Here is a 24,062-nt window from a genome sequence, read left to right as displayed (position 1 = left end):
GGCTAAAAAAAAAAATACATGACCTGATGGTTATACCTAGCTGCCTGTATACATAAAGCGCAATATTAAAATCGCATAACCGTGAGAATCCTCTGAGGAGCACGTCACAGCGCCCGAGGGAAATACCGGCAGCGACCAAGGCAAGTATTCACCAGCAGCGACCAAGGCAAGTATTCACCGAGAGGCGTTGGCATCCAGGCAGCGCGCAAAAACAGAGAGCCCGCCCTGCTGGAACGTGCGGCGTCGAGCAACGACACCACGGGGGAACCACGCTACCTCCCACTGACTGCGAAAATTGTCCATCTGTCCAACGCGACGGACCGCGCCGCGCGGCCGGCCGGTGGGGTCCTCCGCCCGGCACCGACATGGCGGGCTGGTCTGCGGGTCTGGGACCACGCCACGCCAGACCCGGACCTGCATGAGCCGGCAGCGGGCCGATCAATGTAACTTGTTTATCTTGCTTTACAGGGAGCGAGCGCTAGGTGTAACATGTAACATGCAGCAGCTCTGATAGGCTACTGCTTTTTCGGGGCATCCTCATTGAGCAGCCGAACACATACTCCCGTGCAGAACGCTCCAGCCAGCTGCAACCCGGCGTCGGCCCCCAGGCTCCTTGTCACGAGAGCGAATATGTTGTACTTGTTCTCATATGTCCAAGCGTTACATGGCCGATGGCGGATTAAGGAAGGTCCGTGCGACAGAGGCGCATGTGGAAAACAGACTGTGTCCTGGGAAAGCAATCTCGAATCGTTCAAATGGTTTAAGCTCCAACTGGTCACACACATTTGGAACTATGTATTAGGGACTCTGGGCAGGGCCAAGCAAGATGATTAGCACGAAGAGGTCAACATTGTTAACACTAGTTTAAGTCGTTCACCAGTTTATCTTCACGGCATGAAGGAGGGCAGTTACGGCGGAGGAGACTACCATGATTTGAGACTGGGTTGCGGGGAGGGGGGGGGGGGGGGGGCGGTTATTTTTTACCAGTGAAATCCAGTCCCGTTGACAGGATCTACGCACTACGAACAGAATAACGCACCCCATAAACGCTTACAGGCGCAGTGCTTATCAACGAGCTATCCGGGCAGGTTTGCCCTGGTGCCTTTCTCTTTAAGAAAGTAACTCTTTCAGCTACGCACTGGGCATGTTCACTCGGCTGTCCACTAGTTTTAATAGCCAAAATAGTTCCTCCATCGCCAAATTCTGGCATTATATTCAGCTGTTTTGTGGTGAAAACTGCCCATGAGCCTAACGGGGGCGTGGGCGAGTCCCATGAGCCCCTCCTCTTGTGTGCGCAGCTGGCGTCGTAGTTACGCGCCAAACGTCACCATCCGTTCTGGTTTCATCCAACTGGAGGCTGCAGCGGTGTGTACTGTTCAGCGAACCGACCCGATGAAATTGGTGGTCAAGTCTCGCCGTGTAGTGCGGCGCAGCATGTGATGTAGCACTGGAGCTATGTGACAGTCGTACGGTACAACCGCCGTCCTTAGTCCTATCCGCCACTTGTTGCCGCCACATCTAGGTCAACATGTTGCACTTGGCATGATCACTCACAACGCAGCTCCCGAACATAAATGCCATTGCGCAGGATAAAACAAGTACTAACACTTTGGGCACGATTTTAAAGGCGGCTAACAGACAACCGACGGACGGATGAGCCAATAGCGAACGAGTGATGGTCTCCCTCGCTCCGGCACGCCCCATAAAGGAACTCAATTCGCCTGCTTCGCAATTTCGTGGCTATTGTGTGATTGGGACACCTTTGTTTGAGCCACTTATGCAAGTCTCCTTTCACGAACGCTACGGTTCAGCAGGCTCCACCTCGGACGAAATGCAGCGCCAGAGGTCACGCATGTATTCACAAACAGACGCGGTTGTTGTACCGACGGAACACGTGCGCCCAGGCACGCCGCCTCCGCACAGCACTGCGCTCAAGCGGAAAGATGTGGAGCTCGAGCCCAGGAAAAACACTGAGGTAAATTACGGACAGCAACGTATTGCCTGCCACGTAACTAGGTTTCAGTCGTATGGAGGTTGTTAACGTCTAGTGATCTATGACAACAGCTTTCTTGTAATCGGCTGCCATGCCTTTAAGTTACTCGCCTACAGTCATATCCTCGCAGCACGGGTGTAGCTTCCTCTTAGCTGAGGGCTACCGCCCTCCCGACTTTGAGAAGCTGATCTAGTCCGGGGAGAAACCCTTCTAAAGGGTATTGTGTAGTTACGGTAAGCATTTGCCGCTCACATCCACAACTGATTACGTGAAACCACGCCCCTGCCTCACAGATTCCGCGTGTCACATTTGTTTTCCAAACTCGGTGTAAATACCAAATATGAACCGCGGCACACGTCCGGGCCCCCTAATACACGTATGCCGTGAAATTTACGATAAGGGACGCCGGCAAACCGTGCCGCACCGGACCAGGCCCGGAACACTTCCTCGTCCCGGGAGCCGGTGCTGGAGTTCCGCGCCGCGCCGACCAAACAGGCGGGGTTGCCGCAGCGCAGTGTATTTGGCCGGATCAGACCGGCCCGGGCGACAGTCCGGCCCGCGCCGCACACACGTCTCACGTACACTTGTCCGCACTGACCGGGCACAGGGGCGGGCACGAGCCACGCGCCGGCGGGAGGAAATCAGCTGCTGTTACACGATCGGCGCCCGTGCAGAATAAAACACCAGCACTTTTCACGCGATAGTAAAAACCGTAACAAGTCAGATTTCAGGGTCTTCTTCTTCCGTTCGGTAGAGGTCAGCTGGAACCCCGCCCCTGGCCGGGCACGGCGGCGTCCGCTCACCCATAAACCCGCTGCCGGCCGGGGCTGGCCGCCGGCGAGCACTCTAGATCATCGCGGCGACACGGCGGCGGCGCCCGCCATCCGGTCTCTACTGCTCCTTGGGCCGGTAGAAGAGCTTACGCGACTTGATGACGCTCCACTTGTGCCTCTTCATGTAGTACGAGATACTGATCAGCACCGAGAAGATCATCAACAGTCTGTGGGGAAGGAGGAAGGGGGGGGGGTGGGTTAGCGGCCCGGCGCGATAGGTTTGTGGGGAAGGAGGGGAAGGGGGGCTAGCGGCCCGGCGCGACAGGTGTGTGGGGAAAAAGGGAAGGGGGGTTAACGGCCCGACGCGATAGTGTGTGGGGAAAAAGGGGGGGGAAGGGGGGTTAAACGGCCCGGCGCGATAGGTTTGTGGGGAAGGAGGGAAGGGGGGCTAGCGGCCCGGCGCGACAGGTGTGTGGGGAAGGAGGGGAGGGGGCTAGCGGCCCGGCGCGAGGAGTGACGGCGCGGGGGGGGGGGGGGGAGCATCTGGACAGAGCCGCACAGAGCAGCACAGACGGGCCACAAAACACGGACAGCGGCAGGGGTTCACCTGCCGACAGGCCTAATTCGGTGCCGCGGAGGCGAACGCGCCTCAAACTGGCCACATGCGGCACCAAATCACCAAAACGAGCGTTTGGGGGTTGGCGGTCCAGGCCGAAGGGCATCCAGGACGGCGGCCACGGAAGACGGCACGTGAAAGGCGCCGGCCACCGACACCACTCTGACAGACACTGGCTGGTGGGTGTGCGACGCCTCGCCGACACCGGCCGCGCTCGCAGGCGGCCCGCCGGCGGCTCCACAGAGCCCGGCGGCAGCAGACGCCGCCGCCGCCACTCACCTTGATGATCATCTTCTTCCTGGTGTCGTGCTCCGGCTCGGCGGTCCACTTCAGGAAGCTGCAGACGTCCTTGGCCAGCTGGCTCTGCGTGGCCGGCGTGCCGTCCTCGTACTCGATGATCTGCCGACGAGACCGTCCATCGTGTCCAGTGCCCTGTCGCTCGCTTCTCTCACAGACCAGCAACTCGCAATCGAGGCGAGCCAGTTGGATCTCCGCCGCATGGAGTCTTTCACACCACTCGGTCCACACCGGCTGAGGCGGCCGGCAGCGACCCGTCCGGTTTACAGCGGATGCAGCAGCCGTCATGATCCTGGCTGAGAGTGTACGGGTCGATACGAAACCCAACGATCGCGCTATGCGTGATTCAAGGTAAGGCGACCAGATCGCGGCCCAGGCGCGGACGCGGGAGGCCAGACCCGTGGCTTCCCGCCGCAGGCCGGTACCAATGGCGACGGTGCCCAGGGCCACACAACAAACCGACACCGACCCTCGTCGCACGGAGTAACGCCCCATCGATGCGCGCACTGCACCAGCCCCGGGGAACCGCGATCGCTGAATTGCCTGCCGATCCGCGCAACTACCGTCTTTACCGCCACGGTACACCGCTGGAGCCAGTTACGAACTCCCTTAGCAATTCCTTTGTGCATTTTTCGTCCATATCCCAACGGCTCCACGACTTTCGTTTCACCAACAACCCGTTTCGTAAACTGCAGATCGGTTGTTTTCCGCACACAACTCACGCTGACAACGGACCAGGAGCCACAGGCCTCTCTTTCCCTTTGCGGGCGCTTACCTCGTTGTAGAGCGCCCTGGGCCATGCTGATGGCGCCGCCCGGGAAGTACGGGTTGTAGTACTGGCCGTCCTGCAGCTTGACGCCGGCCGGCGGCTCGCAGAGCCGGTCAGCAGATGGAACAGGTAGTCCTGAGGGCGGCCGGCGGTCGCGTCACGGGCGCCCGGGTTCCAAGGCGGCCGGGGCGGCGCGGTCCGCATACGACGGCAGCCCGCGTCCGCAGACGGCGGCTGCGCTGGCTCAGGGGCACGGCCAAGGGGGTGGGAGTCGCTGCGACAGCCAACGGCAGCCCACGTCCGCAGACGGCGCCGCGCTAGCTCAGGGGCACGGCCAGGGGGTGGGAGTCACCTGCGACAGCCACGGCAGCCCGCGTCCGTAGACGGCGCCGCGCCGGCTCAGGGGCACGGCCAGGGGGTGTGCAGGCCAAACTCAGCGGAAGTCGCTGCGACAGCCACGGCAGCCCGAGTCCGTAGACGGCGCCGACGCCGGCTCAGGGGCACGGCCAGGGGGTGGGAGTCACTGCGACAGCCACGGCAGCCCGCGTCCGTAGACGGCGCCGCGCCGGCCCAGGGGCACGGCCAGGGGGTGTGCAGGCCAAACTCAGCGGAGACGCTGCAGCGATGCGCCAAAGCCGCGCTCAGGTTGCCACTGCTCACGTCGAAGAACCATCAGTAAAATGACGTTCAAATATGAATTACGGTTAACAATGCCGCCCAGCCGAAGCCGCGGCAGAGCCGCCAGCACAGGAGACCGGGGCAGCCGGCAGGCCTCGCCGACTGGTCGGCAGTCGCGAACCCCGTCCCCCCAGGGCCCTCTTGCAGCGAGTACCCCCAGGCCGGGTCGGGTGGACAGTGCGCATGGTACCGGCGATATGGGCCAGGGGGCCTGAGTAGGTCAAGCCAGGTCGGGTAACACGACTGGCGGTGCTACCCTCCACACAATGCCAGGTGCCTCCGACACAGGTCAGGTCAGGAGCGCTGCTAACCATCGCCGCGGTCCACGGGCCAGGTCGCTATGCCGCAGGTCAGGTCCGAAACATGGTAGTGTAGTGACCTCTCCGCCACGCCATGTTCTCGTGAAAATCAGTCACGTCGGATGGATGGACGGCCAGACCAATCACACCACTGACCTCTCCGCCGTGTCGGGCGCTGGTGATGTAGGTCAGGTCGGGCGGCAGAGCGCCGTTGTTGGCCGCACGCGCCGCCTCGTCGTTGGGGTACGGCCGGGGGAAGTAGTCGGACAGCTTGCCCGGCCGCTCGAACATCTCGCCCTGGTCGTTCGGCCCGTCGGTGACCTGACGGCAAGGCCCGGGTTAGCCACCATCGCCATCCCGCGCGCAGAAGCTTCAGTCTGATGACTGTCAGACGCGTCTACATTTCAAGCACTGCTTAACTGGCATGCTGATCCCCATAATAGCCCACAAACGGCTTTAAGTTTGGACGCTGCATGGGAGATGGTTTGTTTCCTCTTGTAAATGGCCAAGGCGAGGAAACCCGCATTTTCCCGCGTTCCGCGCACAAATACAAACACGGCCTTATCTATTGCGCCGCAGGGCCACTACCACGGCCACGGCCACAAGGCTGGAGCAGTAGCCACGCGGCAGAGCCGGCCGGGCCCGACAGGCGTCCGGGCCCGGCCGGCCGTCGCCAGCCCGACAGGCCGTCACCAGCCCGACAGGCGTCACCGGCCCGACCGACCGTCACCGGCCCGACAGGCGTCCCGGCCCGACCGGCCGTCGCCAGCCCGACCGGCCGCCACCGGCCCAACAGGCGGCCACCGGCCCGACAGGCGTCGCCAGCCCGACCGGCCGTCGCCAGCCCGACCGGCCGCCACCGGCCCAACAGGCCGTCACCGGCCCGACAGGCGTCACCAGCCCGACCGGCCGTCACCGGCCCGACCCACCATGACCTCCTCGGCCTGCGCCTTGGCCTCCTCCTCGGTGTGGGTGACGCCGATCAGGTTGCGGTATGCCACGTACTGCAGGCTGTGGCACGCGGCGCACACCTGCTTGTACACCTCGTAGCCGCGCCGAACGCTGCGGAAGGGCACGCGGCGCCGTCAGGCCGGCAGAACGCCGCCGCGGGCGCGCCGGGAAGCACTGCACGTAGTACGGTGGGACGCGTGGGAACGAGCGCAGTGTGCAGAAGCGCGTCAAAGCCGGGTGTTGCCACCGCGTGCTCGTTCGGCACAATGCAACGAATCCAATATATGCAGGGTATCAGCCGTGGTGACTGCACACACAGGCTGTATCCGCGCTGCAAACAAGGTTCTTCCGACACAGAACCGGCACCAGGTTGCCACAGTGGCCACCGCCGCCATACGGTCGTGGGGCGGCAGCAGCGGATGAGATGGCGACTTGCCTGGCGTGGTCGAGGGAGGAGATGATGCCGTTGTGAGTCCAGGGCAGCTGCTGCGGGTGCAGCTGCACGGAGGCCTTCACGGACTGGTTCAGCGCGAAGCCCACCGCGGCAGCGCCACCTACTGCGACCCCAAGCGCCGCCACCGCCACCTGACGGAACACATTCGAACTAAGCGAGACGGCGCGAGGCCCGGCATCAGGGTTTTATGGCGCTGGTTCCAGATGGGGCGCCACAGGGGCCAACCCATTCAATTCCTTAGCAAAAAATTATAAACGCAAAATGTTGCCTCCTAGTCGACTAGAAGCAGTGACATCTCGAGTCTCGGCACACTTTCTGCAGGTCTGGCCGTCATATATATTATGGCTGCCTCACTGTAGCACACCATCAAACTGTTGACCAGGCGACACCAGAAGAAACCGTGAAATTAGAGAACATCGCATTTCAAAGCTCACCCTGATAGGGAGAGGGATTCAGTGCGACCTTCCTGATGTTTTTTCTAGAAAAACCCTCCGGCAGCTTATGCAAGTCACGCCCAAATTTTCGGTAGCCTCTAGGGTATCTACTGCGCGCATTTTGAAACTAAAAACGTGTTCTCAGCTTTTAGTTTCGGAGCATACGTCGGAGGTTTTTGCAGGAAAACTACGCGGCGATCTACGACCTGAGCGGCCGTGCGCGCGGTAACGGACGATGCCGCAGTACGCGCGCTGCGGTCCCACATTCTTACACTAACGGAGCCATAAATCAAATCTATGCTCAAAACATACAAAAATATACACCAATGTACTCAGAACTGAACAAGGAATACGCCTGTTTAAATTTTGTGCCGCCACGAGGCATGGCTTTGTATGCATGATGTTGTAAAGGTAAGAAGTGCGATTTTTACGAGTAGTTGGCCTTTGGCCAAATATAACGGGCAATTAATGACTCCACAACATACAAACTAGTACCAATTGCGGGATCTCCTTGAGACCAATCTTCTCTCCATTGTTCCGTCGTGTCTTCCGCTGGGCTTGATGGTCATTACTTTGGAAACACCAGGGAGGGGGGAGGGATCGCACCGTACCCCTTCCCCCATCAGTTCGCGCCACGAAAAACGGGGAATCAAGGCAAGGGTCAAGGCACATAATCAAAGTACATATTTTTTGAAAGGCCCCTAAAGTTTTTCTCATGTTACCGACAAATGCCTGTCTAACATCCTTTAAGCTTTCTGGACAATACTGTTGACCTCAGGAATAACATTTGAAGGTCATGTGCATGCCAAGCATGCCAATAAAATGATAATTTGACTTATCCAGACTATTGACAGAGTCTTAATAAAAGCATAAATACTAATGTAGATGTCAAACACATCAGCACATGATGTTCACACAATGATACAATCATAAAAACATAAATACTAATGTAGCTGTAGCTGTAAACACATCAGCATACAATGTTCATACAAATAAAATCATAAAAACATAAATGCTAATGTATCCATTTTATACATCAGCACATGATGTTTGAGCAATCATAACCAGGTCAACAAGCATTCTATCCAAAGGAGACAATGCAAATCAAGCAAAACCCTGGCATCCCCACCTTTTTTGTCTTGCTGGCATTGGCAGCAGTGGACAGGCCCGCAACAGGCTGTGGAAAGAAGAGACAATGCAAGTCAGTACTTACCATATGCATACATGTCACTACCTGCAATACCTGGCTGTATGTTTCCAGTGGTAGAATCAGCACAAAAATACTGTACCATGCACAAACATGCAGGAAAATGGAGGGTTTAGTACAGGAGGATTCCAGAACTTTGGCTTGACAGGGTCTATGATAAACAATTCATACTTGCAGAGCCATTTGTATTTTAATCCAGGTATACAAATTTCAGCAAATGTTGGAGAGCTTGGGAGCCAACTATACATTGCCATACATGGAAGGGGAGGGAACTATGATGGAGCACAACCAGAACATGGCACGAGGAGTGGGTCTTTAAATGGCATGACACAATGCTGCCATGTGCTTGCAAATCATGGTACAATCTTTGGAAAATTATTGTAAAATCTCAAAGACAGAAACCATTGCCATATTTTATGAGAAGCGGCATGCCTGTTGTTTCTGACACATCTCTAGTCCAAAAAGGAAACAAATGAAAGATAGTTTTGCACATCATGTTTACCACAGGATTGGGGGTATAGCCAATGGGGAATTGCAGGGTGTTGATTGCTGATTTGGGCATAAAACATGACACATAACAAATAAGAGGTAAATGGAACAATTTCAGATAGCTGATGGTAATTTTGAGTGACTTTTTTCGACTTCCCCTTCATAAGAGAGCAAAACACAGCATGCCATATAGAGCTTGTATAACTTTGAACAACTTTTTATCTGATTATTTATTGGTTTGTGATCAGACCAAAATAAAAATTGGGTTTAACTGTTTTCCTTTATCTCATAAACAATTGATACAAAAATTTGTCGGTGAAAGCTCCATATCCAGAGATCAGGCAGAGTTGAAAAAGTACTTATGCATAAAGATATGATGTGGTGACAATCTATAAAGGCAAGGAAGGTCCACTAACCAAATATGCCACAATCATCTGTACTGCACCATCATTATCTTGATCTCTGCCCTATCATCCTGCCAGGTCCTGCACCTGCCTGCTCATGCAGCCTCCATCACTAGAGATTCCATCAATTAAATCATCTCCCTGTCAATATGCAGGCACAAGACTTTTACTCTCCCCAGTTTTGACTGAATGTACTTACAAGGAACCAGCCCCAAAAATGCATGCCAACTAGACCAGTAGTCAGCACTGCAGCTCCAAAGCAATGAGCTAATTCACATTGCGGAAGGCTCAATGCAATTTACACCTGCTGCAAATTATTTGGGAACACACAAAAGTAAAGCAAAAATTAAATGTTAAAAAGTGTGATTCTGCCCAATATTGAACACTGATGGGGATAATAAGAAGAAAGTAGATGAAAACTAGATTATTTGAAAACTCATGGATAGTACCCCACACCTGCCACCATCACCAGACCACTGGCCCCTGCCCCAAGCACATCAGGTCACTGCTCCAATTGGGGCAGGATCAAACCCACTCAAGGAACTTATTAACTGCCAGTCTGCAAAAGATGGTCAACAAGATGTTTCGCATAGCTCCAATCATAGCTGTGGGAGCAGGCCTCCAAGATTTTCTTGGCCATCCTATTTGCACTTACTAACTGATAGCACCATCTGTTTCTCTCATAGAGGGCAAGGTCACACTGAATTTACTATTCAATATTTTGCAATAAACCATAATATTACCCAACTTTGCAGCATGCACAAATCCATGCGTATTTCAGTGTCAACAATAATCTAACAGCTCCTAACTCACCACTCATTGGTCTCCAGTTGTTTACGACTAGTTCACCTGATCAGCACAAGTGGCAGAACCAGGAGCAAACAAAATGTTTGACTTGATTTTTTTGCTCAGGTCCCTTAATTAAGTTTATGGATCTCTGACTAGGTGCATCATATATGCAGCAGCATCTAGTCATGCAGCATAAGATTGCAGCAATATAGAAAACTATAATACATTACAATAAATGTAGCACATTTAGCCCTTGGGCTACCTTTGCCTTCATCAATTGACACCTCTTTTTCATAAGCAGCAGTGCCTTTTCCTGCTCCACTCAATGTTTGCCTCAGGTCAATACCTAGCCAATGGTACCATGGGCTGCCCCAAAACAATGTGAACTGACCCAATCATCAAACTCTTACCTAACATTCAACTTCTTGCTCCAACCCTGCCAATAGATCTCATGGAAGTCTGCCATGTTTTGCAAACTGACAAACATCGACTGCTCTTCCAAGTTTTAAAGACTGGGGGTTATGTAACAAAACTAGCCTGAACAGGCAAGGTGAAATAAGGGTGATATTGCAATTGTGCAAAAGAACATCACTTATTCAAATACCATGCATTTATGCATCCATGGCATGTTTTGGCAATGTGATAAATAACGGTGTTATGGCCACAACTGGTTGCAAAACACAATGACATTCCTGACATAAAATAAGATGATGATACAGACAGCAGATGCAGACATAAGTTGACAAACAACATGAAAAATAGGCTCTGGGAGGGTTTAACATTTCTGACGGGTTAATGCCAAGATCTGGTCGGTGTGCCATTTCGTTCGTACCGGCCATATCAACACATTATATAACAAACTGCAGATAAACAGATTTGCCATAACTTTGGCGCAGAACAAACTACCAACATACCTGCTTAACGAGCCCAGTTTGGGTCAGTCCAAGCAGCTTGGATTTGGCCATAAGCCTCACGGAAGATGCCATACTGTCCAGCTGCCGCCCGCAGGCCCAGATGTAGCAAAAATAACTGCTAGCAACCCACGGGATGCAGTACCTCCTTCACCCGCCTCCTGCGCAAAGATCCCCACCACTTCGCTCTCGCCGGATAGAGGGGGAAAATTCTGATATCCAATCGACAAATGACAATGCATGTAAATCACCCTGGTTTATGTTATCTATATCATCTGAAAGAAGATCAAAATAATAAAATTGGAATCCAATGCAAAGCTAATTTAATCAAAATATGTAGTAAAGATCTTCTTCTTTTCGAATATGTTTTGCGATATAAAGAGTTTGTGAAAAAGCTATGACAGTCTGTTATGTTATTACGTATACAATCATTGTTTTAAGCAATTTGTCCCATAGGTCAAAATGATTTATAACTTCACTGAAATATCGATCGAAATCGATGTTGTTATCGGTTTGCATGACCTCGTCACTTTATTGGTTGCGTTATGGCGTGTTGGCGTGGAGGGCCGGTTTTCGTCGCGGATATTTAGTCTATTGTCCTGTCATCATAGGTTTTTTCGGACAGTGCGCTCATTAGATTGTTCTGAATTAGGGGTCTCAAAATGTCGGATTTTCCGTACCTGGGGAACAGGATCAGTCTCATTTCCAGCTCCCAGATCCGGTATGAGGGTATCCTGTACACAATTGACACCGTCCAGGGTACGGTCACCCTAGCGCAAGGTGAGTCGTGTTTTAGTTTTCTATCGTGCGTTCACGGATTCTCCACTTTAATTGGTGCTAAATGTTTAATTTAAGTGCGGGTTGGATGCCATTTGAATTGTGGGACGATGCTGGTACAAAGCATTTCCAACGGGCGCCAGAACATAAAGAATCGCCTCTTCGTTAAAGTTTGGTGTGTTGGTGTGTGTGGTACAGACCAGACATGTCTGGATTGTGCCAAATGTCTGGTGTTGTTTTTTGGAACTTGTGTAGCCTGTAGAAAAGTTGCCTTTTGCTGTTGTTTTGCCTTTGCTGTTGTCATGGACTCAATGAAAGTTAGGTTGGTCTGGTAGCAGCTTAGTTGGAGCACCATTGCACACAAGATTGAATGCCATCTGCACCATACATAAGTGGAATGTGAATGCTTCAAGTCCTCTTTTTGTCACATCTGGTGTTTGTGCACAGTATTTAGTGGTAACCAATTAATAAGTGCAAATTAGATGAAACCCCTGCCCCTGGTTATGAAATAGCAGACCCTTCTCCATGCAGAGAAGAGGCTGACAGAATTGGGACAGGATCAGACCTGCCTCAAATGTCAAGTTAGCTGGTCTGGCATTTCTTGCAGACTGCTGCATTGGGGCACAGGTGTTCAGCTGAGGCAGAGATCAAGCAAACTAACACACACACACATATATACAAACACACACACACACATGCACACACACACATATATATATATATATATATATATATGTATATATATGTATATATATATATATGTATATATATATATGTATATATATATATATATATATGTATATATATATATATATATGTATATATATGTACATATATGTACATATATAGTGAAGTAGTGCAGTGTTTGAAATTATAAAAAGTTTCCTGGTAGCAGAGTACAAATGCAATGGAATAATACAAGTGGAGTATAAAATACTGAGTGCCATGGGTTATTACAATTTTATTAAGTTTCCCTTTGAGAGATAACAGTACAATGAGTGGAACTCAACAAAAGTGCCACTTTTCATATGTAGCACTTCATGTAAAAACACTGAGTGAAATGAGACATTAGTATTAAACATGGCACACTGAAAGAACTGTCTCAGGCTCTGTACTATGAAACACAGGTGTATATGTATGGGTTTGCAATTTATGACAGGCTGTGCATATGCACCCTCCAAAAAGGCAGATGGTTGCACACCAGGCATATACACCCTCCAACATGGAGGGTGGCTACGCACCTGGCTTATAGGCCATCCAACATGGATGTTGGCTGTGGTATACACGGCTGGAGAAAAATGGTACTAAAAAAATGCAAATGAACACTGCCACCTACCTGTGATCCACCATGATCACACTACTCATGCTCCACCATGGTCATGCTACGCACCTCTACCAGCTAACTGGTTTAAAAATGGCTCAACATTCATGCCCTCCACCTCCTGGATAACACACCGGGCCGGCATACCCCGAATCGTAGAAACAGGCAGCACTCTCGACCGATACCGAGCCAACGCAAGCACAATGCCTGACAGACCCGGCCGGGCCGGCCAAGAGGGATCGGATTCGGTCACTCCGCTGACTCCGGCGGATAATACAATGTACTTGTTGAATTTGATGTGCTTTAACCCATATCATTGCAAAATGTGATAATTTATGTTGCAATTCATTGATGTTTTTGTCTATATACCCTTCTCCTTAATTTGCGGGGCCAAAGTTATGGGCTCATGTTACTCTGGTGTCCTGGTGTTTTTGTCTGAGTGAGATGGCTGTCTCCTAACAGTTTTTTGGCTATTGACATGAACATTTTTCAACTAATGGGTATTTTTGTAAAGCCTGAATTACCGGGTTTAAGTTCACATCCTTAAGTGACAAATTTAACTTGGCTTAAATCTCCAGCTGCCATAACATTTTTGTACTCTGAATACCAGGGAGTGGCGAAAAATTCCAATCACATGGCAGTTCTGGATGAGTACTAATAAGCCATTCGTCATAATCAGAATGCCCATCTCTATATAGCTTCCCTCCAAATGTTAACATGGCTGTTCAAGGCATGAGCGTGAGCAGAATATATATGCTCATGACAAATCAGTCACGAGGAGGCGAATCATTAAGATCAGTTGGAGAGTTTTGCTATGTTCAACACCCAACCTGAGCTGGGAGGCAGGTGCAAGTCGCTGAATAGTTCAGACGTTTCTGACGCTGAATTGCGAGTGATTCTCTAATTTTCATTGCCATGACACAGTGGTGGCGCGTGAGCAGCCGGCCGTCTGTAGCAGGTTCTTAGTTGTGTTTTTCTTTCACTGTTCATTGTATCCTTGGCAATTAATGCGGTTCGTCGTCAGTGGTAGGTTAAGTCATGTTCAAGTTTGAGTTGGTCTGCATAGGGCATAGGAAGTGAGAGCTGTGCTTATCTACAGACTGGTGTGATTCTGCCACTCGTTTTTCATTTTCCCGGTAAGCAGCGAGTCTCAAGCTGTTACACCTTCTGGTTTAATGTTGTCCTGAAACAGGGAAATACAATGAGTTTTTCCAAAAACTTTTTATTGCATCATGATGGAGTACAAAATGTTCCATTTTACCTAGTCACAGTCCTGGAGTGTAAAATCTCCTGGTATACATTGTACCAGGAAAAATCAAGTTTTCCAACACTGAAGTAGTGGTCATTCATAATAAACAGCTCAAAAGCCAAGTGTGCTGCATTTGTGTTAAATGTGCTGTGGGGTGTTCATTGCTTTCATTATCCCAGCTTTCCATATTTAGGGCTGGTAAATATCTCCCCCTATGGAGAGATACACTAATAAATTTGAAAAGCTCTGACATAAATCTTGCACAAGGATGAAGCATTTTGCTTCTGCCAGGTTCCACTGTGTGTTCTGAATTGGTAAACAGGCCTAAAGCTGCACACCATGTGATTGGCATCAGTGTGGTGATGCTGAAACTTTAATTTTGTCCATATTGCAAAATGTTGGATAGTAAATTCAATGTGATTTGGTGATTGAATCAGTGTGATTTGATCAATTCAATCTGACTTGGCTGTAGCAGCTGTAAGGGTTATTCGTGATCAGTAAGTGCAAATACGATTGTCAGGAAAATTTTTGAGAGTCTCCCAGACATCAAGTGACTGGCCACTGCTCCAACCACAGAAGTGTGCTGCCCTAAATGCCTTATGGGCTGGTTGCCAACCCTTGATGGATTGGCAGATGCCTGCAGCATTGAGTGGGTCAATGGGGGATAGACTTCTGTCAGATTGAATGGGTCAACAGGGGTAGACTTCTGGCAGATTAGTTGGCAATTGGAGACCTTGAAGTCCCATTGAGATTGCCTATTGTATACAAGGTCTATGTTGTCTATGTTGAAAAGCACAACATTCAGACAGATTGGCTTTTATCATTCTAGCATAATAAGTGTTAATATAACAGTGTGCATGATGGTGGTGATAATGTTATTGCAGTTAAAAGGTTTTCTATCATCAAATGTGAAACACAAATACTTGATGCTAGCAAAGGAACAGGCTTCCACGGGTCCATCAGACCTAACATGCCTTTGCCACAACCCAACCAGTGTTCTTCCTGGAGGCTGCTGGCAGATCTTCATTAGTAATGCTGGTGTGGTGCTAGCTCGCAGTCTATCCACTGGACTGGGTACCTGCATGACATTCCTAGCAACACCTACATGGCTTACATGGTTGGCTTTGCCCACATCACATTCTGAATCTGTGCACCAATGTGTGCACCAAACTCAGACCTTACCAACTAGTGCTGAATTTTGAATTGACTAACCTTGCCATATTTCATTATAGTGATGAGCAGGGTTAAAAGCCAAATGACCTGTTGATCAGTCTCTCCTGTTCAGATAACAGGAAGTCTCATTTTTGTATGTAAGACAGGCACAGACAGACACAGACAGACACAGACATGGACAGACACAGACAAGACATGGACATGGGCATACACAGGCATGGACAGACACAGGCATGGACAGACACAGGCATGGACATGCAGACACATAGACATGCAGACATGCAGACACAGACTGACAGACACAGGCCGACAGACACAGATAGACAGATGCAGATAGATGGACACAGATAGACGGACACAGATAGACGGACACAGATAGACGGACACAGATAGACGGACACAGATAGACGGACACAGACAGGTGGACACAGATAGGTGGACACAGATAGGTGGACACAGATAGGTGGACACAGATAGGTGGACACAGATAGGTGGACACAGATAGGTGGACACAGATAAACGGACACAGATGGACGGACACAGATGGACGATGGACGGACACAGATGGACGGACACAGATGGACGGACACAGATGAACGGACGCGGATGGACGGACACGGATAGACAGACACGGATAGACAGACACGGATAGATGGACGCGGATAGAAGGACACATATAGATGAGGCAGACACAGGCACAGACAAGGATAGACGGACACGGATAGACAGACACATATAGGCGGACACATAGGCGGACACAGATAGGCGGACACAGCTAGACGGACACAGATAGACAGCATTGTAATGTCAATATCACTCCTCAAAGATGGCCACGATAATTTGAATCAGGCTGGTGCTGTTCAAGTAAGATTAGGTTACCCAGAAAATTAGCCATACATTATGTAATTATTTGATCCAGAAGAAAACAAGACAAGTGAACTTACATCATCAACGGCACAGCCACATTATTCGCGCCCAAATTTTCGGACATGACAGTACCTAAATCATTAGATGTAGATATGTGATGAACAATGGTCTGAGCATCACATTGTGTGCATAGATGTTTAATTAAACTTTATGCATCACAGCTTGTCAACAATTAATTGGTCATGAGTAAGCAACACATCCTGATGACTGTAGTGCTGAAACATGTTATAGCTTCACACATGCAAATCGGGTTGCGTGCTGAAGCACCTTAAAGCATTTGACCGCTTTGCATTAACACCCAGGTAGGCTAGTAGACTGTGGGTTTCTTGTCTGGATTGCTTTGTCGCGCTTACACCAGTGCGCCTGTTTCCAGTCCGTTCATTCGGTACCGAAGATCGGCCGACTGAACGACCTGTAGCTGAGAGAGATGAGATCTATGACTTCATCGTGTTCCGTGGCTCCGACATCAAGGACATCAAGCTCTGCAATGTCCAAGTCCAGAAGACCTATGATGACCCGGCAATTGTTGAGGTGAGGCTCCCTGGCTTCTGATGAAGTCGGAACCTGCCAATGGTGTTCTGATTGGGTTTTCCCTGCGCCAAATTTCTCTTGGGCGGCCGATGGCGTGGCGCCGGAGCAAACGGTCGCTCTGAATCTAAGAAGCCAACCTGCAGCTGTCAAAGCATGGCGAACTGGGAAGCTCTGACCGTTCTCTGCGTGTGGCGTGTCGGCGCTCCCTTCGCCGTCGCCGCCGTGCCTGCTGACCCGACCGTCGGCGTCACGGCTGCCGCCAGATGGGGTCGTCGACCAGCTCGGGCGGCGCGCCGGGCGGCCCGCTGGCGGCCGGCGGCCGGCTCTCGCAGCCGCCGCCGTTCGGCGCGGCCGCCGGCCCGGCCGGCGCCGGGTTCGGCCTGAACGGGGCGGCGGCCGCCGGCGGGGCCGTCAGCAGGCTGCCGGCGGCGGCGGCGGCGCCCGGCGGCCCGCTGTCCGCCGCCGCCGCACCTTCCAGTGAGTCCGCGCTCGTCTCCGGCGGCGGCATCATGGACTATGCGGCGCCCGCCCAGCCGGCAGGTACTGAGCACCGTCCGCCGCCGCCGCCGCCGTCGCCGTTCGCTCGTGGCAGTGTAGTTGTGCTTTTCGTTTGCGGCAGTGTAGTCGTGCTTTTCGTTTAGTTCTCGTGTTCGGAGCTGTTTTAAATGATAGCCAAACTTTTCAGTCGGGTTGCATGAAGTTTGCTGCAGCCATCAGGGTTTTATTGCACTGGTGTCCGTTGGTGGAAAGTCTGCACCTTTGTTGCCTAAGCCATTGGGAACCTGTAGCTCGCTTTATTCGTGCACAGCTCTGTGTTCGTGATGAGATTGGTTGCGCCTGGCTTGTTTACGTGCATTGTTTCATGCGTTAAATCGACTTTCTTGGCCTTTGTTCAAGGTCATTGCTAATGCTGCAAAGCGTTTGGGGATAGGTGTACTAACTTGGGTCAAAGCATGTCACAGGTGATGTGTATATTGAATTTCTGTCTGCAAAACAGCTGATCATCAAGTCATCAAGTCACTCCAGTGACCCCACAAGGAAGCTAGTTTCATACAGTGTATATTGAATTTCTATCTGCAGAACAGCTCATCATCAAGTCATCAAGTCACTCCAGTGACCCCACAAGGAAGCTAGTTTCATGTATGAAAGTATTCATTACACACACGTCTCTGCCTAGTCACTGTTTGCGCGAAGGGCGGACCTCGGCGTCGACTGGGCCGGTGACGGCGCGTGACGCGCTTGTCTGTGCTTCAGCCGACCTGCTGACGGGCTCGTCGCGGTCGACCACGCCGTCGCGCCGCTCCCCGACCATCGACCAGGGCGTGCAGACCCAGCAGGACCGGCAGCACCGGCACCGCGACGGGTGAGAGGCGCCGCCGCCGCCGCCGCCGCCCGGCGTCCCGCGCGGGCACTGACAGCCGCTCGCACCGGTCGTAGTGTGATGTGCGCGTGAGGTTTGCTAAGGGAATGGCACGCGCTTTGTCATGACCCTTTTATAGAGCGCCACCGACTGCATAGGCCAAATAAGTGCTCGGGGGCCACGGAGCAAGCGAGATTCGCTGTCTAGCTCCCTAGGTGGGAGACCAAGGCACTAACTGCTAGACAACTACGCCCCTGTGGTTGTGGTGTGGATCTTTTCGGGTTTACTTCGGGATCTGGGCGAGTTTGCTTTTAGAGATGGTCATGTAGGATGTGTCGCGTGCAGGGTCGGTGTGTGGCGATCCCTAAGTGAAGCCCGTTTTGATTATGGCTGGGTGCAAGGGCGCTGGTCCAAAGCCATAGTATCGCCGCAGTTAGCACACACGTACTGCCATACCCACAAAACTTTGGGTAACTGGTGCCGTAGCATTTGTCTGAGCGTTGGTGCGGCGGTGGTGTGCTCGTCCGCGGTCGCCGCCGCTCCGCCCCTCGCGGACGACTGACGCGGCCCCCTTGCCGCCCGCCGGCGCAGCCAGCGCGGTGGCTACCACAGCTACCAGCGGGGCGGCGGTGGCGGAGGCGGCGGCGGGTACCGCACGCAGCGCGGCGGACGGCGCGGCGGCCGCGGCCAGAGCCGGGGCACCTTCCAGGTCAGCGCGCGCCCCATAAAGTTCGACGGCGACTTCGACTTCGAGGAGGCCAACAAGAAGTTCGAGGAGCTGGCCGCCCAGCTCGCCAAGACGAAGATCAGTAAGTGCGGCGTGGGCGGTGGGGTGGGCTTCAGGTGGAGGGGCTCCGGCTCGCGGTTTATGGTTAACTTAAAGATGTACGACTGCCGCGGCGATGTACGCTGTGGAAAGGTGGTTTCAGGGCTTACCGTTAGGTGGCATCTGGAGCCTGTATAGTGGCAGCGGTGGCCGCTGTACAGGCTTCGGCGCGCTGTGCCGACGCTGCGCATGCGCCCGGTGCGCGCCGTGCTGACGTCTGGCCCGGTGCCGCAGCCACCCCGGCTGGCGCTGATGAGAACGGCGAGGCCGGCGAGGCCGGCGCCGAGGAGGAGCCGGAGGAGGGCGAGGTGCCCGACCAGGCTGAGGAGCCGGTCGTCTTCTACAACAAAACCAAGTCGTTTTTCGACAACATCAGCTGCGATGCCATCGAGAAGGCCAGAGAGTGAGTACGCTGCTGTGATGTCTGAGTGCGAGTTTTTAAGGTTACGGACTGACGCCAGTCGTAGCGGCTCTCACAGCGACAGCCACACCCCCGCGGCCTAGCAATCAGCCGTAAAGAATAACGGGTACCAAATCCTGCGCAGCCAGTCACACTGCAAGGCGGAGTGTTTGTTTTGAGTGGAACTATCTTTTTTGGTATAAATATTACAGAGAAGATCGTTTAGATGAAATGACTGTCGCGCCTAGATTGACGTGGAGTTTGCGTTGTCGTGGACTTCCCACACCAAATTGTTGGGTCTACTTCCAGTCTATGCCAACTTAAAAAACGTTGCTCCACCCACGTTGCAAGCGTTGTGATGTTCGTCATCTTGCTTTCCGCTTTACCGAACTGTTCGCGAGCTTATCAACAAGCCGACGAACTCGAGCAAACCGTCCACAGGCCCACAAGCTCACCCACAGAGCGTTATCTGGGATACCAGATCAGTGTGGTCTGTGAGGAGCGTGGGCGGCAGTGCCCGCTCACGCCCGCGCCTTGCTGTAGCCGTCGCGTCTGTCGGTCCGTGACCCCGCCGCTGGGCATGATGTTTGACATCCTTGCACGCCAAAGCGGCGCCTCCCCGCGCCAGCCGCCGCCTGCGCGGCGCGGGCGCGGGTGGAGGCGCCGCCTGTCGACACCCCCGGCCGCCCGTCCGCGGGCGGGCGCTGACCCAACCCCAGCCGAGCGCCGCCCACCGTCCGGCCGCGGCCCGCGCTCACCGGCCGCCCTGCCCGGCAGCAACCGGCAGCGCCGCCAGGACTGGCAGAAGGAGCGCAAGCAGAACCTGGAGACGTTCGGCGTGGAGGGCACGCGCCGGCCGTACCGGCGCGGCGGCTACGGGCGCGGCTACTATAACAACCGCGGCGGCGGCGGCGGCGGCGGCGGCGGCGGCGGCTACTACGGCAACCGCGGCGGCGGAGGCTACTATAACAACCGTGGTGGCGGCTACTACAACAACCGGGGCGGTTACCGGGGATACTACAACAACTACAACCGGGGGTCAGTGCCCGACGGCCCCGGCGCTCGAGCGGGGATGCAGTGTTATCGGACACCGTTTGGGCTCTTGTCATGAACTGATTTCACCGCTACCTTTTTCGGCTTTGCTTGCTTGTGCTTCACGGTTTATTTTTGTTCCGCCGCCTGCAAGCCGTCGAACGTCAGGCAGCTGTAATCCTTCCAGGGGGGGGGGGGGGGGGGGGGATGTTGCACATTGATGCTGGTCCCTGCATCAGTGTGCGGTGTCCATCTGCGGGACACCGTTGCCAGCCGGGCTGTGAGAGGCGCCAGCGGCGCGAGCCAACGCGGCGCCTGACCGTGCTGACTGATCGCAGGTACAACAGCCGGCGGGGTGGCGGCGGTGGCGACGGCTCGTACCAGCGCGGCGGCCGCTCTGAGCGGGGCCAGGAGGCCAGCAGCTGGCCGAGCGCCGAGCCACGCTCGGAGGCCGTGCAGAACTAGGCGGCGCCGGCGCCCCCGGCCGGCGCGCGCCAACGTTACAGTGCAAAGGTGCGCTGCGGCGGGGCTCAGCCCCCGATCGGCAGACGGTGAATGAGTGAGGGAGTGCGCGGAGGAGCGGGGCCGGCGCGGACTGGCGCCCGCGGCAGTGAGGCGGAGGCCGCCGTCCGAGCGGGCGCGGGGACGAAACCGAAGAATCGTGACTGAAGGAACACTATGGCGCGGATCCGATCGTAAAGCGGCGGTGGCGGTGCGATGCGGACGGCGGCGGCGGCAGGACGGCAGCAGCAGCAGGACGGACGGAGGGGCGCGGCGCTGGAGTCCCCCGTGGCAAGACCCGGGCCGGCGGCCGGGCGGCTCGCGGCGCCCCCGTCGGCGGGGGCGACGCGCCGGCCGGCCGGCCGCGCGGCTCCGCTCCCGCGAGGCCTGGTGGGAGCGTCACGTGGGCAGAGGCAGTCAAGGCCAGCCAGACAGGAAACCGGCAGCGGCGGCGCCACCGGCGCGCGCCGTCGCCCTTCAAAATACTCTGTGCTGTTTGCATTTCGACACGCGTCTATTGGCGGAGCGGTGGGTGGCGACGGAACAGGTCATATTTTGTACCCCACTTTTTGAATAAACCAGCACAGAAGTTCTGCGGTTGTCTTCGCCATCCGTCAATCTGAGGGAAGGCGTTCTGGGACGTTTTCAGGCTGGTGATGCGATCGGGCGTTGGGCACATTGGCTGATGGGCAGCTCGTGCCACCGGCTATACAGCGCTGTTATGAAAAGGAGTGGCAAGAGAGAGTGGCAAGAGGTATAACTTACACAGACGTTGGATTGGATGGCGATTGTTTTGCAGGCAGTTCGGGGGTTATTTCTAAGGAATCTGTTTGGTTTCGTGGTATTGATGACTTGTGTGCAAGCGTGATGGCGGTTGATTTGTACCAGCATTCGTCATGAGAAAACGACCTGATTTCGTTGCTGATTTTCTACTTTGAATTTGCTCAGAGCTCAGCAGAAAGCCGAAGAAAAGTTACTCAGCCATAAGCCTGCTTGCCCCATTCATGCCCTGTGCGGCACTTGGGATGCGCACCGAAAGACCATCGCATTCATGAACAGTTACGTTTGTCTGCGGGATGCTGCTTTGGTGGACGGGGAGGTACTCTCCTCACCGGCTGTGGCGACTGGAACGTTCTCAGTCGTCTCCCAGGGTAACCACAGCTGCAGCAGCAATTCATTCAAGCTGGCGTGATGTGAAAATGTATTTGGGAGCGTTCTCCCCACACACGCCATCAAAAGGCGTCCAGGAGCCCCGCGGGTACGGGGAGCGTGCAGGACCTCCTCAGGCAGGGCTTGAAGTCTGACTCTCGCTCGCCAGGCTCACAGCGCGGCCCCTGCACGCAGTGTCGGTAGCGCGCCTTCTGCCCGGGGCCGCAGGTGACTGAACAGGGCCCCCAGAGACCCCAGGGGCTCCAGGTGGGGCGCCGCTCGCTCTCCTCGAACACAAGCGCGCCGCGCTCAGTCACCTCGAACGGGTCGCGCTCGGCGCCGGAGATCACGCGCACCGGCAGCAGTGGACTCTCCTCGCTCTCTAGCACGTCCTCCGGGTCCAGGGTCATCATGTCGGGCAGGTCAGGCGCGATCCGGATCTTGTCCAGCACGCGTCGCGTGCCAGGCGCGCTGCGCCGCCGCCGCGCTCGCGCAGAGCCCGTGCCATAGGTGGCAGCACCGGACCCTGAGGGAATGGCATATGTGGCAGCGCCCGGTGCCGTGATGATGTCGTAGGTGGCGCTGGGATCGCCGCTCGGGTTGCGAACAGCACGCCCGATGGTGTCGACCCCCAAGTTGTCCACATCGGTGGCGGTCACGTCCAGCCGGTCAGCTGTGGTAGCCTGGACCGGCGCGCTGCGCTTCCGCAGCGACGCCGCCATGACCGCTATGCCGTGCATATCAATGTCGATGGGCTCGCGTAGCTCTTTCTTGATCGAGTTGTGTCGCTTGACGCCGCCCGTCTGGAAGCTGTTAATCAGCTCTTGCGAGTAGTTTTCCTGTGACATGAAGTCCGTCAGCTGCTTCATGTCCGTCCTCGCCGCGTCCCTCCTGCGGCGCGTTTTCGAGATGGACTTGTCCTCGATGAGCTCCAACAGGTCCTTCCCGGGGCGGGGCAGTGACGGCCGCGTGTTCTCCCTCGCCGCCAGCTGGCGCACCTCCTCCAGCGTGCCCTCGTCGCCCTCAGCGGCCTCGCCGTACGTCACCATGCCGCGCAGCACGTCCTGCAGGCGCTGGTCGGCCGTTTGCGCCGTCCGGTCCGGCTGCTCGGGCCGCTCGGTGGTGGACAACGGCTCCGGCTCGGGAGGCTCCGGCTCCTCCGCCAGCACCTGGTCCAGCGCCGGCAGGTCCGCGCGCAGGTGGCGCAAGAAGTAAAAGCGGTCTCGGGTGGAGAGGGGTACGCCGCGGCGCTGGGGGGCCTCAGGTGCGGCTCTGTGCCTGGGGCGGCTCATGCGAGGCCGGTCCCGGAGTCCAGTGCCAGTCCTGGACGCCTTGTTTGGAGGTGGTCCCGCTGTGAGCCATGTAGTCCTGCTGCGTGGACGGTTGCTATCCAACTTCACAACGATACGCAAGGGATCCGACGCTGAGGCTTCAGTATCTTTTACGCCAGAGCCGAAGACGTACTCCAGCATTTTTCTGTAGTAGAGGTTGTCCAGCTTGCTAGCGTCATCTGCAAACGCCAATGAGTTCTTAAGAACGCAACGCAACTGATACCTGACGCAGAGCTCGTGCCCGAAAAGCAGCGACAGTTAAATCAATGCGCATCTTTATATGCTACTGCCTGTCTGCGGAATGAATTCTACGGTCCCGACCTTGTTAAGTGGCTCGTCTAAGAAACCAACCGTACAGGGTTTGATTCTCCGCAGGGTTTAGGTCCCGTTAGTCCCCGCACAGGGTTTAAACTTTAATTTG

At 54.4% G+C, this 24,062-nt stretch overlaps 3 protein-coding genes across 3 annotated transcripts in view; 1 reads left to right on the top strand and 2 right to left on the bottom strand.

The window, feature by feature from the left end:
* LOC119098753 (cytochrome c1, heme protein, mitochondrial-like) overlaps window positions 1-11,245 on the bottom strand; it is a 62,307-nt gene extending 51,062 nt beyond the window's left edge. Inside the window, exons 1-5 of the mRNA XM_037221778.1 lie at window positions 11,068-11,245; window positions 8,394-8,441; window positions 6,813-6,961; window positions 6,355-6,487; window positions 5,582-5,746 (exon numbers count right to left, since the gene is read on the bottom strand). Coding sequence (XP_037077673.1) covers window positions 5,582-5,746; window positions 6,355-6,487; window positions 6,813-6,961; window positions 8,394-8,441; window positions 11,068-11,139 — 567 coding nt within the window. The 5' untranslated portion in view covers window positions 11,140-11,245. The remainder of the gene's footprint in view (window positions 1-5,581; window positions 5,747-6,354; window positions 6,488-6,812; window positions 6,962-8,393; window positions 8,442-11,067) is intronic.
* A 363-nt stretch (window positions 11,246-11,608) lies between these two features.
* LOC119098873 (protein LSM14 homolog B) lies at window positions 11,609-21,189 on the top strand. The gene is made up of 9 exons (XM_037221917.1): window positions 11,609-11,844; window positions 16,885-17,042; window positions 17,306-17,344; window positions 17,525-17,582; window positions 18,297-18,405; window positions 18,994-19,211; window positions 19,463-19,631; window positions 20,406-20,666; window positions 20,999-21,189. The coding sequence occupies exons 1-9, from the start codon at window positions 11,727-11,729 to the stop codon at window positions 21,123-21,125; spliced, it is 1,257 nt and encodes a 418-aa protein (XP_037077812.1). The 5' UTR covers window positions 11,609-11,726; the 3' UTR covers window positions 21,126-21,189.
* A 1,152-nt stretch (window positions 21,190-22,341) lies between these two features.
* LOC119098752 (uncharacterized) lies at window positions 22,342-23,440 on the bottom strand. The gene has a single exon (XM_037221777.1). It carries the CDS (start codon window positions 23,357-23,359, stop codon window positions 22,394-22,396), a length of 966 nt encoding a protein of 321 aa, XP_037077672.1. The 5' UTR covers window positions 23,360-23,440; the 3' UTR covers window positions 22,342-22,393.
* Window positions 23,441-24,062: the final 622 nt, after the last annotated feature.

This window comes from Pollicipes pollicipes, unplaced genomic scaffold (genome assembly GCF_011947565.3).
Source record: "Pollicipes pollicipes isolate AB1234 unplaced genomic scaffold, Ppol_2.1 Scaffold_4740;HRSCAF=5597_pilon_pilon_pilon, whole genome shotgun sequence".
NCBI classification, from domain to species: Eukaryota; Metazoa; Arthropoda; class Thecostraca; order Pollicipedomorpha; family Pollicipedidae; genus Pollicipes; species Pollicipes pollicipes.
The sequence above is the reverse complement of the archived record's forward strand: the minus strand, read 5'-3'. Positions and strand labels throughout refer to the sequence as shown.

Coding starts and splice junctions, on each gene's coding strand:
- LOC119098873 (XM_037221917.1), top strand. CDS start 11,727: ATGTCGGATTTTCCGTACCTGGGGAACAGGATCAGTCTCATTTCCAGC. Junction 17,043..17,305: donor ATGACCCGGCAATTGTTGAG/GTGAGGCTCCCT, acceptor GGCTGCCGCCAG/ATGGGGTCGTCGACCAGCTC. Junction 20,667..20,998: donor TACAACAACTACAACCGGGG/GTCAGTGCCCGA, acceptor GACTGATCGCAG/GTACAACAGCCGGCGGGGTG.
- LOC119098752 (XM_037221777.1), bottom strand. CDS start 23,359: ATGGTGACGTACGGCGAGGCCGCTGAGGGCGACGAGGGCACGCTGGAG.